At 42.4% G+C, this 17,650-nt stretch overlaps 2 protein-coding genes across 2 annotated transcripts; both read left to right on the forward strand.

Annotated features, from left to right (window-relative positions):
- The first annotated feature begins 628 nt into the window (after positions 1 to 628).
- LOC123095716 (calcineurin-binding protein 1) lies at positions 629 to 12,515 on the forward strand. The gene is made up of 21 exons (XM_044517267.1): positions 629 to 820; positions 912 to 986; positions 1,719 to 1,838; positions 1,919 to 1,959; positions 2,612 to 2,823; positions 2,949 to 4,891; positions 6,083 to 6,307; positions 6,389 to 6,536; positions 6,633 to 6,749; positions 6,982 to 7,181; positions 7,282 to 7,517; positions 7,609 to 7,819; positions 7,908 to 8,063; positions 8,149 to 8,306; positions 8,504 to 8,696; positions 9,948 to 10,312; positions 10,437 to 10,617; positions 10,782 to 11,011; positions 11,088 to 11,736; positions 11,815 to 11,899; positions 11,987 to 12,515. The coding sequence occupies exons 1-21, from the start codon at positions 818 to 820 to the stop codon at positions 12,220 to 12,222; spliced, it is 5,784 nt and encodes a 1,927-aa protein (XP_044373202.1). The 5' UTR covers positions 629 to 817; the 3' UTR covers positions 12,223 to 12,515.
- Positions 12,516 to 13,068: 553 nt separating this feature from the next.
- On the forward strand, positions 13,069 to 16,104 carry LOC123095717 (uncharacterized). The gene is made up of 2 exons (XM_044517268.1): positions 13,069 to 13,474; positions 15,840 to 16,104. The coding sequence occupies exon 1, from the start codon at positions 13,175 to 13,177 to the stop codon at positions 13,460 to 13,462; it is 288 nt and encodes a 95-aa protein (XP_044373203.1). The 5' UTR covers positions 13,069 to 13,174; the 3' UTR covers positions 13,463 to 13,474; positions 15,840 to 16,104.
- The last annotated feature ends 1,546 nt before the right edge of the window (positions 16,105 to 17,650 follow it).

Below are 17,650 nucleotides of genomic sequence, written 5' to 3' on the forward strand. Positions count from 1 at the left end.
CCGACATCCTTCATCTGCTGCAAAAACGGGGGTGCTGCAGAGACCACGGGGTGCTCTCTTCGTTGCAGCCGTCGGCGTTCTTGCAAGTTTTCGCAACAACAGTCTTGTTGCAGGAATACATAGAAGATGATGGCGATGTTTGGTCATGTTGCAATGGAGGTTTTGCAACAAGGGCCTTGTTGTAGAAAAATAGGGAAGAAGAGATTTTGCAACAAGGGGCTTGTTGTAGAAAAATAGAGAAGATGAAGTTTTGTAACATGGGTCTTGTTACATAAAATTAGAGAAGAGAAGATTTTACAGTAGAGGTCTTGTTGCAGAAATTTAGAGAAGGAAATATTTTGTAATATGGATCTTGTTAGTTGTTACAGAAAATTAGATAAGAGGATGTTTTGCAACACGAACATTGTTGCAAAAAATTAGAGAAGAAGAACGGATGGCTCGCCTCGTAGAATCGACGGTTCGTAAGACGGCGGATCTTTTAAAAAGATCCACTGGCCGACGCGTAGCATATGACCCTTTTTATTTTCTCTGAAAAAGATCACAACTATTCATTTCAACCCTTCATCTCGTATCCGACGACACATATGGCACAAGCCCACCCCAACACGACCCCCCACGCAAACGCATCCGGACTCATGACGCTGTAGGCCCGGCCCCAGCCCACGAAACCCATACCTCAATCGAGGGGAAAAAACCCTGGCAAAGGCGAAGCCGTAATTATTCCCGGGACGCACTTCCCCGGCGGCGACCACCGCTCGCTGCCGGGACCCTCGTCGCCGCCGGTCCCCGTGCGGCCTCCTCCTCCACGCCGCCGGCCATGGTGAGCTCCTCGACCCTCGTATTGCGCCCCCTCGCCCCCCTTGTCTGATTAATTTGCTTCTCACCCCGCCCCTCCTCCCGCGCCTCCGCAGTTCTCCATCGCGGCCATCAACGAGAGCGACACCGTCGGCCAGTGGGAGCCGCTCGCGCCGACCAAGGAAGCACAGGTACGAACTCCTCTCCCCGCCCTTCCTCCCGCCCGTCTCTCTCCGAGCGTGCCACGCTCCTAATGCCTGAATTTCCAGTGGGCTCGTTGTGTAGCTCGTGACCCGGGCCACGTTAGGGTTTTCGATTTCGCCGAGCGCAATGTGATGGGTTAATTGGGGTTTTATGTGATTCAATTAAGCGCGGCGTGGTAGATGAAACTACATAAGACTCCAATGCTCGCATTGTCAAGATTGCAGGCGCAGGAGGGCAATACACTATAGTTAGATCTTTCAGGTTTAGTGCAACTAGTCCTGATGCTGAGTTATGTAGTGTACACGCCATGTTTGATTCAAAAGGAGGACTTCCTTGTGGTTATATATATGCACATAGCCTTGTATTTGCTACCAAGGCTCAGTTTGCAGTTGCTGAACTGTGCTGCATTGTGCTTGTTTTATAATCTGCTGTGGGAAAATAGCCACGAAACTAGAGGTAAGTTGGTTAAACAAACATCAAAAGCTTTTAATATGGTTGGATGAGCTGGTTGATAAGCTGGATTATCATAATCCACCTCAATGCCAACCGCAGCCTAAAAAGGGCCAGAGTCTGTTTTTTGAGTTGTAGAAGCTCTTAATATGGCTGTCAAAATATATTTGATACTAAGAAGGGGCTAGAGTGACTTTTGAGTTTTAGAAGCTCTTAATATTGTTGTCATAATATGTTGTATTATTGAAATAACCTTTTAATGCTGTCAGGAATCTGCACTTTCGCATAAATACCATGAGGGACTCCTCAAGTTGCAAGAAAAAGACTACACAAAAGCTTGTGAACTTTTGGAGGATGTTTTGAAGGATCCACTAATATCCGAAATTCAGGCAATCTCACTAAGAATATTTCAGATGTTCTTCCTTCATAACAGCAAATTGTTCATTTCAACAATTGTTTATTTCAACAGGTTGAGAACATTGGCAGTGATCAGCATTTGCTGCAGCTAAGGTTCTCTTTGTCACCTTTTTGTAATGGTCATGCTATAAATGTACTTTTTTATTCGTCATTGAGAGGATTATGTGTCTGTCAAACTCCTGGACATAATGTGGATGTTACATGCAAAATTGGATAAAACTGGTCACTATTCACAAAACAATGTTATTGCAAAAACTAACCTTTACCCCTATAAAAGATGTCAACTAGTGGCAGTGGTCTATTCACCATTGTCTACACCACATGTTGGATCTAGCATATATTGTTGACAAGAGGGCAAGTATGTCTGTATCCGTAGTTTGATCTGGCACAAGTGGCATATTTCCTATTTTCTTTAGTTCTATAGTATTTTTTTCAATCTGTCTCACTACACGGATATTATGCTAGTTATTTCAAATCTATCAGTATGAATCAGAATGGTGTGCCGGCTCTAGTAAGCAGCTAATCCTATGCATGTCATAATAAAATCATAATGCACTGCTTGCATGTCATAACATGCTGAAACCTGAAGGTTTATCGTAGAACACATTGCATAGTTTTTCTTTGTCTTTTTTTGTGTGTGTAAATGGTCGGTCTTTGTCTTTATCTTGAATTGGTTGACTGACTTGAAATGTGCGGCATTAGTATTTGCTGTTCAAAATGCTGACCTTCGTCCTTAATTGCACAGGTTTTTGACATTGAAAAACCTTGCATCTGTTTTCCTTCGACAAGGATCGAAATTTTATGATAATGCTCTCCGCTGTTACCTACAAGCTGTGGAGCTTGATACAAATGATTCAGTTGTATGGAATCATCTGGGAACACTCTCGTGCACAATGGGTTTGCTGAGCATATCAAGATGGGCATTTGAGCAAGGGCTTCTATGCAGCCCAAACAATTGTATGATGTCCTTCTCATTCCATTTTTCTTTTGATTTAATCAGCTACCTAGTAGTTTAACTACCATATCTTAAACTTGTGATGCCTTTTTTTGTTTTTTCATTCAGTTTTGGTTGCTTTATACAGGGAACTGCATGGAGAAACTTTTGGAGATCCTTATAGCGATCCGTGATGAAGTCGCTTGTCTTTCAGTAGCAAGTTTAATACTTATGAATTGGCCATCACATCATCGTGCATTACATGTAAAGAAGACCATTGAAGATGTGGAACCAGTGCCTTTTGCACCACGGGGTATCGACATCCTTGAACCCAAGCATGCCAAACTTGAATTTTCCAATAAAAGAAAATCTGCAGACAATGTATTAAATCAAGAAACAAGGAAGAGGAGTAAACGGGGTGCAACATTGCAACTTGTTGAAGCCAAATGGACATCGGTTTTAGATGGCATCATAAGTCTCTTAACTGCAAAAAATGTGAAAGCTGATGAAAATCATTGTGCAAATACTGAGACTAGATGTTCAGACACTGAGGGGACTGTCAAGGGGCTTGGTTATAACACAGTGGATGTCGTCTTATCTATAGGTACATCCAAACCTATGGAATCTGCTGGTGAAAGTGAAAATGTTTTGTACCGGGATGGTGAAAGTTTACAATCGCATGATGGCACACCTACAGTTAAAGAGAAAGATGTTAATTCAGACAGAGAACATCCTCATGAAAGGCGAAGCAGACGCCTTGAGAGGCTGCGGAGTCGCAAACCCGAAAAAGATGAAAATGAATCCAATGGCAAAGATTTATCTCATGCAATAACTCAGTTTCTAGACTCATTTATCCTGAAGGGGGCAAGCACTGCATATAAGACTGATTCTTCTGGAAATGCTGACATTTCTAATCCAGAAATTCCCACATATACGTCCGACCGTGAGACAGACGATGTTAAGCAATTTCTATTGAAGATATGCAAGAATAATGGTCCTTGTCATATTGGCTTTATGTTATTGGAGGAGATTGCTCATATCGACATACCTTTTCAAGATTACTTTGCTAACTTTGTTGAACTAGAGAAACTTACTAGAGGCTGGGCGCAAGATAGATCTGCGCTGTGCAGTTTATTTCTTGCTGAACTATACTATGATCGAGCTATATGTTCTGGAAGCCCATCAACATCCTCAGAACTATCTGATTCTTCTTACCATCTTTGTAAGGTCATCGAATCAGTAGCTATGGAATTGCCATTATCTGTTGAGAAAATGAACTCTACCAGCTTTGATTTGGACAAGGAAAACTGCAAGGCAGAAATACGTTCAAGTGATAAAACAGAGAGAAATGCTTCAGATACGTCCAAAAGCTGTTCAAACTCTAACGGATCAATTTCCAGTAACATGTTTTGTGATGAAACATCTTCTTCAAATACTGATTATGTGTTCTGGATTCGCTTCTTCTGGCTGAGTGGCTGTCTGTCCCTTGCACAAGAGTGCAAAGAAAAAGCTTATAAGGAGTTCAATGTTGCTCTGTCACTCCTAAGAAGTAGCAGCAAAACCAATAGCAGTAGAGAGTTTATCCCTCTACCTCACAGCAAGCTTGTAAAGTTTCTGACAGCTGATAGGATTCTGCGTGAAATTAACTTGATCAAGCTCGATTATTTACTTTGGAAGAACGATGAAAATATCAACAACATAACTCATACAGAGTTCAAGGAATTGCTTCCTCCACTGTTGCTTTCCACCAATGATGTCTATGGTGGCAATGCATATGATTTGCCGAGCAAAAGTGAGAACGTGATTTCACTTGAGTTGGGTGCCTTGGATGTCTTAATATCTGCATGTGAAAGGGCTAAACCAATGAACGTCAATATCTATCTTGACTCTCACCGAAGGAAAATACAAGTTCTAACTGTGGCAGCTGGCATGGTTGGATCTATTACTCCCCACAAGGGAAACATTTCAAGTGATGCGGATTTTGTGGAAGCAATGAACAGAAATCGGTTGGACAGTGTTGTGGACGCAGTCAAGGACGTATCACGAAGTGTCAGTACAGCAAAAGACGTTATTGATCAATGTGATACTTCTGTAAGTCATCTCTTCATTTGTCTATGAATCTCTGTACCAGTCATTTTTTGCCAAAATGTCATTTAGGGACAGAGGGCGTACTAGATATCAGCACGTTAGTGTTCTCTTAGCCAGAAATATTTAGGGCATTTTGGTTGATGCCAAAATATGGCAAGCCCAAAAAGATGGTTATCTGTTGATTGCCTACCAAATTACATTGCATATCTCTACAAAAATTGCTGAAAATTGACAGGTTTTGGTATTGCCAAATATTGGCTTGCCAATGTTTTTGCTGCAGACCAAGCATACCTTTAACTATTTAAGATGAGCATAAGTGAGAAGTCATTGTTAAATCTTTAGAGTTTTTGTAGCCTTGATGTTGAAGGATATTTGGTACTCCCTCCGTCCCATAATATAAGATCTTATTACATCCAATATACTATGGGACGGAGGGAGTAAATATTATAGCTCTATGTAGGCTGCATAGATGGGATGTTGGAATATTTAAAATTTGGTGCATTTATGAATTATGACAGCTAGTCTAACTTTGGCCATTTATTATATGTTTTATTTATAAACACCTAGATTCGCCATGGAGAAAAATAAATAAGCATGTTTGTTGTAAACATATACTTCGCACATTATTATCTTTTTTTACTACCATATTGTCTTAGTAGTCAAACTACAGGACGACATAGTAGATTGGCAAGTTTTCCAGACTTGCAGGCTGCAGCTGCAAAAAGTTACACATATGGTCATATTGATGCCATTATGTTATCCTGCTATTTTTAAAGCTCTGTAATTAGATATAATAGGAAGTTAATGTTATTTTGAATGTTGAAGCATTTCGGTGGTTAATTTCTTGCGCATGCAAGAAGTTCATCTGAGCTGTCTGCTATTCATTATAGGATCTAACCATTATTATGGTGGTATGGGGACTGGGGAATTTGCTATGCTGTTCATTCTAGGATGATTTATGTTGCGCTTCCTATGTGTTTGCTCCTTTGGCTGTCTCATAGTACATTGTAAAGTTGCTTATCAAAGGTGTGCTAGGATGGTGTATGGTATTATGTGTGTTGTAACTTATGACTATTTCAATGTACTTAGTAATATGTCATGATTATCCCTGTAAAAATACGACACCCCACATCAGTCAGTAATTTAATGTATCCTAACAGTGTCACCAAACTGACTGTTTGCTATTATTTGCAGGATGGGCAAGAGGGCTTGAGTTCACTAGTTCATATCATTGGCAATATTCAATCATTGCTTCTTACAATCATGTGTGCTGCTGTCAAGATGATTGTATGGAGAAAACTCTCGTGCTCTGGAACCTCGGATGAGGCTGACCAGTTGGAGAGTTCTTGCCTTGTAGATGCAGCCATTGCGTTTTGCAAACTTCAGCATCTTGATCCAACGATATCGGTCAAAACTCAGGTATGTGTTTCCTTCATATTACTGATAAGATTTATGGTGTTGTTTTTTTGATGTTCAACTTACTTTTGTTCACCTATGCAGGTTGACTTAATTGTCGCAGTCCATGATTTGCTTGCTGAGTATGGGCTCTGCTGTGCCGGAAGGGACGGTCAAGGGGAGGAAGGGACTTTCCTCAAGTTTGCAGTCAAACATCTCATGGCACTAGACGTGAAGCTAAAATCTCAACTTAGTAGGTTTTTCTTAGCAAACTTATTCTGGTGGACATGTTTCTTTGTCAGTTAACTACTTAACTGCTTGCACTGGTCTTCTCTATCTTATTATATAGATCCAAATGGAATGGAAGGAGATTCACTTCTAAAAAGTGGCAGAGCAGAGGACAGTGTAACTGATGACCGCTCTATTTGTGACGATAAGCATAACTCTGAGGATGAGGAAGAATCGGGTAGGCCTCGATTACTCTGACCATGTTTATAATTTGTGTCTCCTATTTATTATGTGGTAGAGAACTACAGATGTTGTATAATGCCAGACAATGCTGGCTAGTTTTGTCTCTGTGAGCATATAGAACCGGTCCTTACTCCTTAATTCTTGGTGCTGCAGTGAAAGTATATTAACAAACAAATAAATGTAGCCTTTTGTTGGTATTTATCCTGATAAATGCTCTGCCAATGCAGAGTTGGAGGAAATGCAATCAAGTATTGATAGTGCCTTGGACCAGGCTTTTTTCTGCTTATATGGTTTGAAGATAAACCCGGATTCTTGCAGTGAAGATGATCTAGCCGTACATAAAAATGCAAGCCGTGGTGACTATCAAACAAAAGAACAGTGTGCTGATGTGTTTCAGTATGTCCTACCATATGCAAAAGAGCTATCTGTGAGTAAATTCATAATGAGTTGTTAGTTTCAGTTTTGATTGTATGAAGCATTAAATATAGAGAATTAATGCATTTTCTGTTCTTAATTTATTATTTCAGAAAACTGGTTTGGTTAAACTACGGAGAGTGCTGCGCGCGATACGCAAACATTTTCCGCAGCCACCTTCTGAAATATTAGTTAATAACCCTCTTGACAATTTCCTGGACGGACCTGATTCATGTGAAAAGATACTCTGTGAAATTTATGATACCCATGGATCCAGGGAAGCAGTCCTGAATGTACTGTTTCCAGGTGAAAGAGGCTATGAAGCATTCAAGAAACTTTCCGCTGACAGGTTTTACATTGCACCTAGACTCCCTTAAGCACTGAAACAGAATTAGTAGAGGATATACACCAACTATTTTTTGTGTGACTGATTCATGCAGCTCCGAGCCTTACTCAGATGTTTATGGAAGCCTGTATCACTACATCACAGAAGCTGAAGATACAAGTCCCAGCGACAAGTACACAGGTTTTGTGTTGAAAAAGGAAGGAGGAGAATTTGTTGAACAAAGTGCAAATCTTTTCAAGTATGATCTGTTGTATAACCCATTACGGTTTGAAAGCTGGCAAAGGCTTTCAAGTTTATATGATGAGGTAATATTCTTAGTTAGGAATTGGCTGAAGTTTGGCTTGTATTATAGTCAATGCTGTTGTATAACCAGTGTTTGTCATGCTTCCACAGGAAGTTGACCTGTTGCTGAACGATGGTAGTAAGCATATAAGCATTTTGGATTGGCGAACAAATACAGCTTTAATTCAAAGGGTTGAGGCAGGCCGTAGACATAGTCGACGCAGCCTGATGATGAGTTTAATATTGGCTAAAACTATTCCTGATCAGGTGCATCCATCAGTCTATTGTTTTTCCGGTACTCACCAGCGAGATGCCTTTGTGTTGGGAATGACATCTAATCACCTTTTTTCAGGTTGAAATGCATGAATTGTTGGCCCTAGTTTACTATGACAGCGTTCAAAATGTGGTACCTTTTTATGATCAAAGATCTATATTGCCTGTGAAGGATGCAACATGGGACATTAACTGCCAAAATTCGCTGAAGCAATTTGAGAAGGCTTTTGAACTCTTGTAATCTGACACACAAAACCTGTACTCATCTTTTTATCTTCTGTTTTTTGGAAACACAGTACAGACATAGACTCTCACAAATACGCACACACACTCACCCCTATGAATGTAGCATGCACACCCTAGCTCTACCCCTATGAGCACTTCCTAGAGTCTGAGCCGTACATGTAATGATATGATGCTTATTTATCTTGCAGGTCTCAGTGGCTCCATGCATTTTACCTTGGAAAGCTGTGTGAGAAACTGGGGCAATCACCTGCTAAGGCATTTTCATACTACAAGAAAGCCATCACATTGAATCCAACTGCAGTTGACCCGGTTTACAGGATGCATGCATCACGCTTGAAATTACTTTATACCCGAGGGAAACAGAATCTTAATGTGATACAGGTTTGTTAAGATAACATATGTCAATTGATTTTTAAACAAATGGAGAGAAATGTTAGGCAGCAGTTTAGTCTCTTCATTTGATGGTTTTAGTATACTCCTGTCCTCACCCGGATATGCTTTTGCATATTGACTGATTTGTGAGTGATGGTATGGAATGTTCCACCAGTGAAGCCATGCTCATGTTGATAATCAAATGGCTGAGTCTGTGTTTCTTCAGATGGTTTCGCTTTTAAAAAGGTTAATTTAGCACATTAGTGAAGTACATTTATAACTGTATCTTGGACAAGATCTGGCATCTTGATAGCTCAGGCGGTTACATTTGGTCACCGGATTTTAGGGGCTATGCTAGGCAGCAGTTCTATCAGGCATTCTTATATATACTCCCTCCGTCCAGAAAATCAAAATTGATAAAAGGGGATGTATCTAGACGTATTTTAGTTCTAGATACATATCTTTTTATCCATTTTGATGACAAGTATTTCCGGACGGAGGGAGTAATAAATAATGGTTCCATACAGGCCATATAAATAATTAAAGTTCTAGAACAACGCAAGTAATAGTTTCACTAAGTTCAACAACCACCAACCAAGTTTCTCATAGATAAAACCCCCCGACATATGTGATGTCAAAATACCAACTAAACAAGTGTGGCCTTATGTTCTATAGGATAGACTAGATGTGGTTCGGGCTATATTACACATGAAACGAGCTAATGAGCTGCTGATGAACCAGCTTGGCTCATTAAGACAACGAGTGAAAAGACAAAGCAGTGCTCGGCTCAGCTCGTTCTTGCGAACTGAGCCACCGACAAGTGAGCCCAAGTCAGCTCAGGATCTTTGAGCTCTTTGGCTATTGGGCAACTTGTCTGGCACCAAGAGCTCAATTTTAAATATTATATATAACACCAAACTGTGAATTAGAATCTTAAATATTAAAATCTTGTAATGTCAAAATACTTTATGAGACCTTCGTCATTCTGGATTTCCAATCAGAGACGCATCCTTGTTGGTAGTTATGGTTTTATCTGTGTCATAGTAGTTTAGTACTCCCTCCGTTCCTAAATATTTGTATTTTTAGAGATTTCAAATGGACTACCACATACGGATGTATATAGACATATTTTAGAGTGTAGATTCACTCATTTTGCTCCGTATGTAGTCAGTTGTTGAAATCTCTAAAAAGACAAATATTTAGAAACGGTGGGAGTAATAGGTAATTAAATATTAACTTTGTGGATTGTGTGGTTTGTAGGTAGTTGCTGATTACACATACAACCAGTCGACTAAGGAAAATGTCTTGAGCATGCTGGGGTCCTCTGAACAGAATGATAATGCTCTGGATGATGCGGAGGGAAATAAGTTAGTTAAGCCTGACTTACTTGATAAAGCATGGCACATCCTTTATGATGACTGTCTGCATGCCCTTGGTACTTGTGTGGAAGGGGAGTTAAAGCATTTCCACAAGGCAAGGTACAAGCTTGCTCAAGGATTTTATAGAAGGGGTGAAGCAGGGGACCTGGAGCGGGCTAAGGAAGAGCTCTCATTTTGTTTCAAATCCACTCGCTCTTCCTTTACAGTGAACATGTGGGAAATTGATGGTGCTGTTAGAAAAGGAAGGTAAAGCCTCTTTTGCTACATGTGTAATGTTGTTGTGAACTTACATACTGATGTAGTTTACTTTTACAACTTCTGATATTGATAGTTCCCCCAAAGAATTCTTATTGTCCGTTCTTTCTTTCAGGAGGAAAAATCCGAATATCGGTGTATCCAGAAAGAATCTGGAGGTCAGTTTATCAGAAAGTTCACGAAAATTCATTACATGCATCAGGAAGTATATGATACTATACTTGGACCTGTTGGAGAAGAACATGGATTTGTGGACTCTTGAGAGGGCATACACATACCTGCGAACCGATAAGAGGGTACCTCCTAATTATCAGTATAATGATGTTAATACATACTCCCTCCGTAAAGAAATATAAGAGCATTTAGAACACTAAAGTAGTGATCTAAACGCTCCTATATTTCTTTACAGAGGGAGTACCTTTTTTCTGGATATAGAATACCTATTTGTTCTCTTTTGTAGTTTGCTCTATGTTTGGGTGATATTGTTCCTGTCGGTCTCGGGAAGTATCTTCAAGTTTTAACAGCAGCGATCCGTGATCCTGAGATCCGTCGAGTTTGTGGTGATGTTTCTACTGAGCAACTACTTGAGAAAATGTTTGGCGTATTCATGGACCATGCAAACATGTTGGCTGATATAAGCACCATACCAGAGGTGAACAGTCCAGAGTTGTCAGAAAGCAATCTTTACGGGTAAGTAACTCAATCAGAGTGCAATAAACTATTCTTTAAGCTAGATAGTTGTTTTATTAGTGCTTCCTTATGGCAGCTATATCCACCAATATATCCATTTGCTCGAAAGCGATGTCCGAGTAGATGTTCTTGAAGCACTAAACGAGAAGATAAGAAAGCGTTTCAAGACACCTAAATTGACAAATAGCAACTTTGCGAAGATCTGTAAGCATGCTTCTCTGTCATGGTGCCGGTGTATACTCATCAAATTGGCCTCAATCACCCCGCTGCCTGAATCTATGGACACAGACAATCAGCCTGTTCCATTATCCAATGGCCTTCTATTGTACGTTGATCTGCAACCTGATGAGCTCCTTATCTCATCCCCTGATGGGCCTACTCAATTCAAAGGTCTTGACATGAATTGGTTTGAGACACTCGCTAGAATTAAAAACATTCCGATCAGACAGACATCCGAAGATAACATGGAGACTGCAGTTACTGTAATGAAGAGCACTTCCAACTTTTATCGGGACAGTTCTTGTGGAACATTTCCCTCAGGTATTAATCTCTACACAGTAACCCCATCCCAGGCATCTGTTGAAGGGTTATTACAGCAAGCCCCCGGTATAGTTGATACCCTTGACCTAAGCATCCCAAGGAAGCTCCTTCTGTGGGTATATACATTAGTTCACGGTCGATATTGCAACATATCCGCCGTCGTGAAGTACTGCGATGAGATGAAGGTACGTCCCGCACTGCTTATCACGGGAGTACTTGCTGTGCAGCGTTTCATCCTTCACATCATTTCATTCCTTCTGCAGGCAAGAAATAAAAGAGGAACCCTAACGGCGGCAGCTTCGTCACAAGTCACGCCTCCAGCACCGCACAGCTCTGTTTCTTCTCATGGTATTCCACGCAACTCCTGACATCTGGACGATAGGATAGCTACCTTCCCTCTTCTTTACCTTGATATGTGTTGTTTGTTGTTCACAGTTACATCTAAAGAAAAGAGTGCGCAAACCGTGTCCAGTGAAGCTCAAGAAGCAAATGCCTCTGCTCCAGTTGCGGCCACTGTTCCTCTCCACCAAGAAGCAGAGGGCAGCGCATCGCTGATTGCCACCGAGGCACAGAAACCCAGCGCCGTGGCATCCCAACTCTCACGCAGCAGCTCATCTAGGACAATGGAAAGTGCTCCGGATGGCGGTCAAGGCAATGCCGGTGCAGCTTGAATGTACATGCTTATCTACACCCATGTGAGCTCCGCGGATGGTCATGAGATTAGATTGAAGGCTTCTTCCTTCCAGCAGAAATATGATGTACTGCAGTTGTAGCAGAAGTAGGCCTGAGGTCTTTCCTGGTGTACAAACTAACCTTATAGTACAAGCTAATGTAGCACTAAGACATGTTTGATTTGCAGCCACACTTTGCCAAATGTTAGACATACAAGTTGGGCGAGTGTTTGGTTGTAGTCAGAGTTGTGATGCGCCACACTTTTTTAACATCTTACCCCACTTTTCAGACTTGTTTTCTAGCCAACTTTTCCCCACAGCTGTGAGCCTGTGACCACCAATGTTACATTTTTGGATCTAATCCTACCATCTTGAATTTCTAGGGCAGTGTTAAGAACTACTCCCTCCGTACCACAATATAAGACGTGCACATGCTACATTTTTGAACCCTAAATTTTCCCTTGTAAAAACATTTTGCACCCTAAACTCGTCCAACACTCAGATTAGTACATTTTTTTCTAGAACACACACACAAAAAACGATTCTCACTTTTTCTTCGTTTCAAGCATAAACTTTTTTCAGTCTCCAGAGAAAAAAAACTTATTATTCAGTTTTTTAGGGGTACTTTTTCTTCGGTTTTTTAGGGGTATTTTTTCTTCGGTTTTTTTTGAGGAGGACTTTTTCTTCAGTTAAACAGAACTGAAAATGAGCGGACTAGGCTAGCTTCCGACCGCTCGGTATATCACCGTCCGGCCCAAAATTGTTGGGCCGGGCCGGTCATCATCTGCAAATCCACGTTGACATCGCCGCCGGCCATCCACCCACCCACCATCCCTAACCACGAGACGCCGACCGGGCCGGAGGAAGAAGACATTTCCTCAGATCGACCCCCCTCGCGAGAGAAAGAGAGAGAGAGAGAGAGAGAGAGCGAGCGAGAGGAGCCTCGGCCGCCATGGGATTCATCATGGAGTTCGCGGAGAACCTGATCCTGCGGCTGATGGAGGACCCGGAGCAGCGCGACGAGGCGCAGCGGGCGCACGTCTACCGGATGAAGGAGCGGTGCGAGCGCACCAAGGCGGCCTGGGCGCTCCCGCTCCGCCCCTACGGCTTCTGGACCTTCGACCGCTTCAACTCCCAGCTCTCCTGGGACCCCCAGATCAGCCAGGCCGCCGGCCGCCGCGACCCCTACGACGACCTCCTCGCCCGCCACGCCGGCCCCGCCCCGCCCTCCTCCTCCTGAGAACCGAATCCGGTGCGTCACCTCCCCTCCCCTCCAGCCAGATCTACGTACACGCCTGTTGTTCCTGCCGTCCATGTTGCCGTGCCCGCGGTCGTCTCCGCCTGCCTAGGGATTCGATTGATAGCGCAGGCGGATTCGAATGCGGGGATCCGTGGAGAATTCGATGTTCTTTGGCCGTAGGTTAGGCTCTAGCTAGGTGATGTTTAGTTTGGGCTGCATAGTTTGGTACTGTATTGTATAAGTTATTAGTATGCCAGATTTTGGGTGCTGCTGGGTGAAGGACGGAGCAGTTCATATGGCTTACCATTTAGTTGATTTTGCGAAGCTGTACTGAATCGCCTTTTCTCCACCAGTTATCCATTGTGAATATTACCGAAAACATTGTTAGAATACTTCTACGAGAGGGTTTTATTGGGCTGAGATGCTAGTACATTACTTTGGTCCGCTGGTTGGAGAAGCTTTTAGTGGGATTTTGTTTCAAGTTTTGATGAGTTGGGCTCTGTGTTTCCCCAGCCGCTGGCGTTCTGTTAACATAGTGTGTTTCGTGTTGCTGTCTGGATCTCCCATCCTGTTTAATGTTTGTTTCGTGAGTGGTGAGAAGGCCGGTATGCATGCTTGAACATTCAAAGTATGCCGCCTTGCGATAGTGTGCGCTTTTCGTTGGGCTATTTTGATTTTGTTGAATTCATCAGCCTTAATTCGTTTTTGTTATGCAATTGCCTGACTGGGCTACTGGATCATTTCTGTCTCACATGGAAACTGCACTCATTGAGATGTTCTAACAGTCTGGGTGTACTAGAGCACTCTTGAGTAATCATGCAAATGTTGGTGACATTGTTCTGGAGAATCATGGATAGATAATACTTTCTTCAAACTTGTAGGTTCTATCTATCTATGTACTTGGCTTAGATCACTTTAGATCACTTTATCTATGTACTTGATTCTATCTATCTATCTATCTATCTATCTATCTATGTACTTGACATTATTCTGTTACCTTAGATCACTTTTTTTTGCGGAGGTTAGGTCTTCTGTTAACCAAAGCGGGTGACAAATAAGTATGTTCACTTGAATTTAGCAACTTGCTGGTTGTCAAGGTTCTAGTTCATACATGATCCATTAGGCTTTGTTAGTATTGATACCATAAGCTCTGAGTGGCAATAGTTGAGACCTTAATGCTCTTCTAACTACATCGATATTAGATGACCTGCTTCGCAAGTTTAGCATTGTTCAAAATTTCAAAATTGAACATCAGGTAGCTATTGTGCTGTCTATAGTGGAAACATAAACTCATAAGACACATAATTTTGCGTATGATACAACTTACTCCCTCCATTCTTAAGTATATGCCCTTTTAGAATGCGCACAATCAGAGTTTTGAAAACGCTGACCAATATAGACATAAGTATTTGGACTTGTTGTCTGGAAATGTATGGCTAAATGTGTGTATTGAAACTGTCGATATCTAAGTCACATTTATTAAGGAACAGTGGGAGTAAGAGATAGTTCTATTTACCAACTTATTACTCTAGGTGGATCCTGGATTTGAGAATTGAGTTGCTGATATGTAACACCCACTTTTTGATGATTAGTTTGCCATCTTCCTTACTTTTTGATGATTAGTTAGTTTGTGCTTTGAACTTACTCTCCTTGTTTTACTATGAAGAAGCAATTCCATTGATTAGAAGAAAATGTCTATTCTGAGGGCCTTATGAGTTTCGACTGCTACATAATCATAAAATTTTGTAGTTCTTTTTCCTGTACCCTTAGCTCAAGTATGGCTGCCACACAATCAAATAACAGAAGGTTGCACCCTTGGAAATACCAGATGATTTTCAGTCACTTCTTGCGTGATCATTCACTGCTCACTTCAAATCATTTGAACATTACAGTAGCCTAGCCTCAAAGATTCACATTTCTCAGAAATTATACCTCAGGTTAGCTATTGAATTGCTATCTTTCTATCATGGGAAGTCATGTTTGAGTGTATATACTGCAAAAACAGAAGATTGTGCACTTGGGAGTACCAGCTGATTGTCAGCCGCTGCTTTGCATGTTCATTCCATGCCCGATTTAACTCATTTGAACGTTCTAATAACCTCGAAGATGCACATTTTCCAAGAAATTATATCATGACCAGGTCCGCTATTGAATTGTTATCTTTCAATCATTTGAAGTCGTGTTCTAGTGTCCATATATCTGTTTGCGCTGCCTGACAAATAATATATTGCTTAATCCATATGGTTTGCAAGTCGGCGCGTCGGCAATATGCTTTTTTTGCTTAAAAAGCATCTGTCCACTTGTGCTCTCCAAGTTTTATTTCCGTCACGCTTGAGAACTCGGATGGTTTCATGACGTTTAATTTGTTTCCCCGCAGGCATCAACCGCGAGGAAGTGTGGTTGCACCGGATCTACGCGGGCAGCAATAAGGAACTCATTTCCCTCAAAATGACTGTGATTGCATTCCCTTCTGGTTCATTTTTATCCTTGAACTGCCCCAGTTGGTTCATCTGCTGAGTGGTTACTTTGACAAACTTCCTGTTCGGCAAGATACCTGAAATGCTTTGTATCTGTTGATTTTCAGTCTTTGTACCATGAAAGCTTTCAATAATCTCACTGTGCACATGTTTTTCCTTTTGGTATTTGAAAATCTTCTGATGATACGAGTTTCTGGTGGCATATGCTTGAAACCTGCGAGTTCTTAGGCTGGCCTTGCTGGTCTGGTTTATCAAATGTTAATGGCAACGAATCATGTGAAAACCGATTTTTGGTGCAAATCTGAAAATTCCAACCAGAGCCATCGGATCCTGAACGGATTCCTCCGCCTCAAACGCCCGCCTCAAACGCCCGGGCACGCTCGGGTGGACGGCCTGGTCACGAAAATGCGCCCCAGACGGGCTCCTCAAACGCCCGGGTTGACTGGCGCCTCTCATATCCAACTTAATTATGGGGTGGATATGGGGGTGCCTGGGCGCGTCCACCACGTTGGATTGACGTCGAAGCTTGTCTCCTCCGTCGTATCGGTGGCATCGCGCGGTGACGCTTCGATCGGTTACGTAGTGGCTAGCCCAGTTAGTTAAGCCGATCGCCGGCACCGAAACCCTACCCGCCCACATTTTCCTTTCCCGTCCGTCGTCGTCGTCACTTTCCACTCCCCGTACGCCACCACTAGTAGACATGCCCCCACTCCGCCGGGTAAGGAGCCACCCATATCTAACATCGGAGCGCGGGCTGCAACTCCTTGAGCAGATCCAGGAAATGTGCAAAGCCCGGATCGCCGCGGGGCTACCTCCGAATGCAGTAGATTCGGAGGACTTGGAGGAGGAGGAGCCGGAGGAGGATGTGGGGACGCTCGAAACGCGGATATGCAGGCGAAGCAGCATGCCATCCTCGATTCCCCCCACTCGGAGTCTGATGCGAAGGCCCGACGCCGCCGTCGGCAAGAGATGGAGGCGGAGCACGCCGCGGAGGAGGAGGAGGAGGAGGCAGAGCGCTCCTACGTGCCCGTCCACCCGACGCCCCGCACCAATGTCTTGGACATCTCCGATGATGAATTGTAGCTAGGATGTCGTAGTACGTAGGTTTATTTTGCATGGTTTGTAGGGATTTAGGGGGTGAAATACGAGAAACTCGGATGCAGAGGAGCAAATTTGAAACGTGATCGGTCTTTGTCCGCGGACGTTTGAGGGCCGGATTTGCGAAGTCCGGCTACTCTTGCCAAGACGTCAACCAGTTCCTCACCATAAATACAGTAACCCTGACATCCCTTCTTCGCTTTACACACGCATTTTACTGTAGCTTCGTGACATCCCTTGAGGATGTTAGAGGATTCGAACCGGATCCTCTAACATCTTCAAGGGATGTCACGTAAGCTACAGTAACCGTGACATCCCTTCTTTACATCCATATGGTTAAGCCTAAAATGATTATAATTAATTTTCAAATTACAAATCTATTGTATATATTTACAAAAATTACATACAAACAAAATTATGGTGCAATAAAATTATTTTTGATTTATTTTTATACATGCTACTGTAAATCCGCACATTAGTTGCTACAGTAACCCCTGACATCCCTTCTTCGTTTTACACACGCATTTCACTGTAGCTTCGTGACATCCCTTGAGGATGTTAAAGGATCCGCTTCCCCTTGGCTGTAGGTTACACCAAACCAGATAAGCTTAGT

This window comes from Triticum aestivum, chromosome 4D (genome assembly GCF_018294505.1).
Source record: "Triticum aestivum cultivar Chinese Spring chromosome 4D, IWGSC CS RefSeq v2.1, whole genome shotgun sequence".
Classification (NCBI taxonomy): domain Eukaryota; kingdom Viridiplantae; phylum Streptophyta; class Magnoliopsida; order Poales; family Poaceae; genus Triticum; species Triticum aestivum.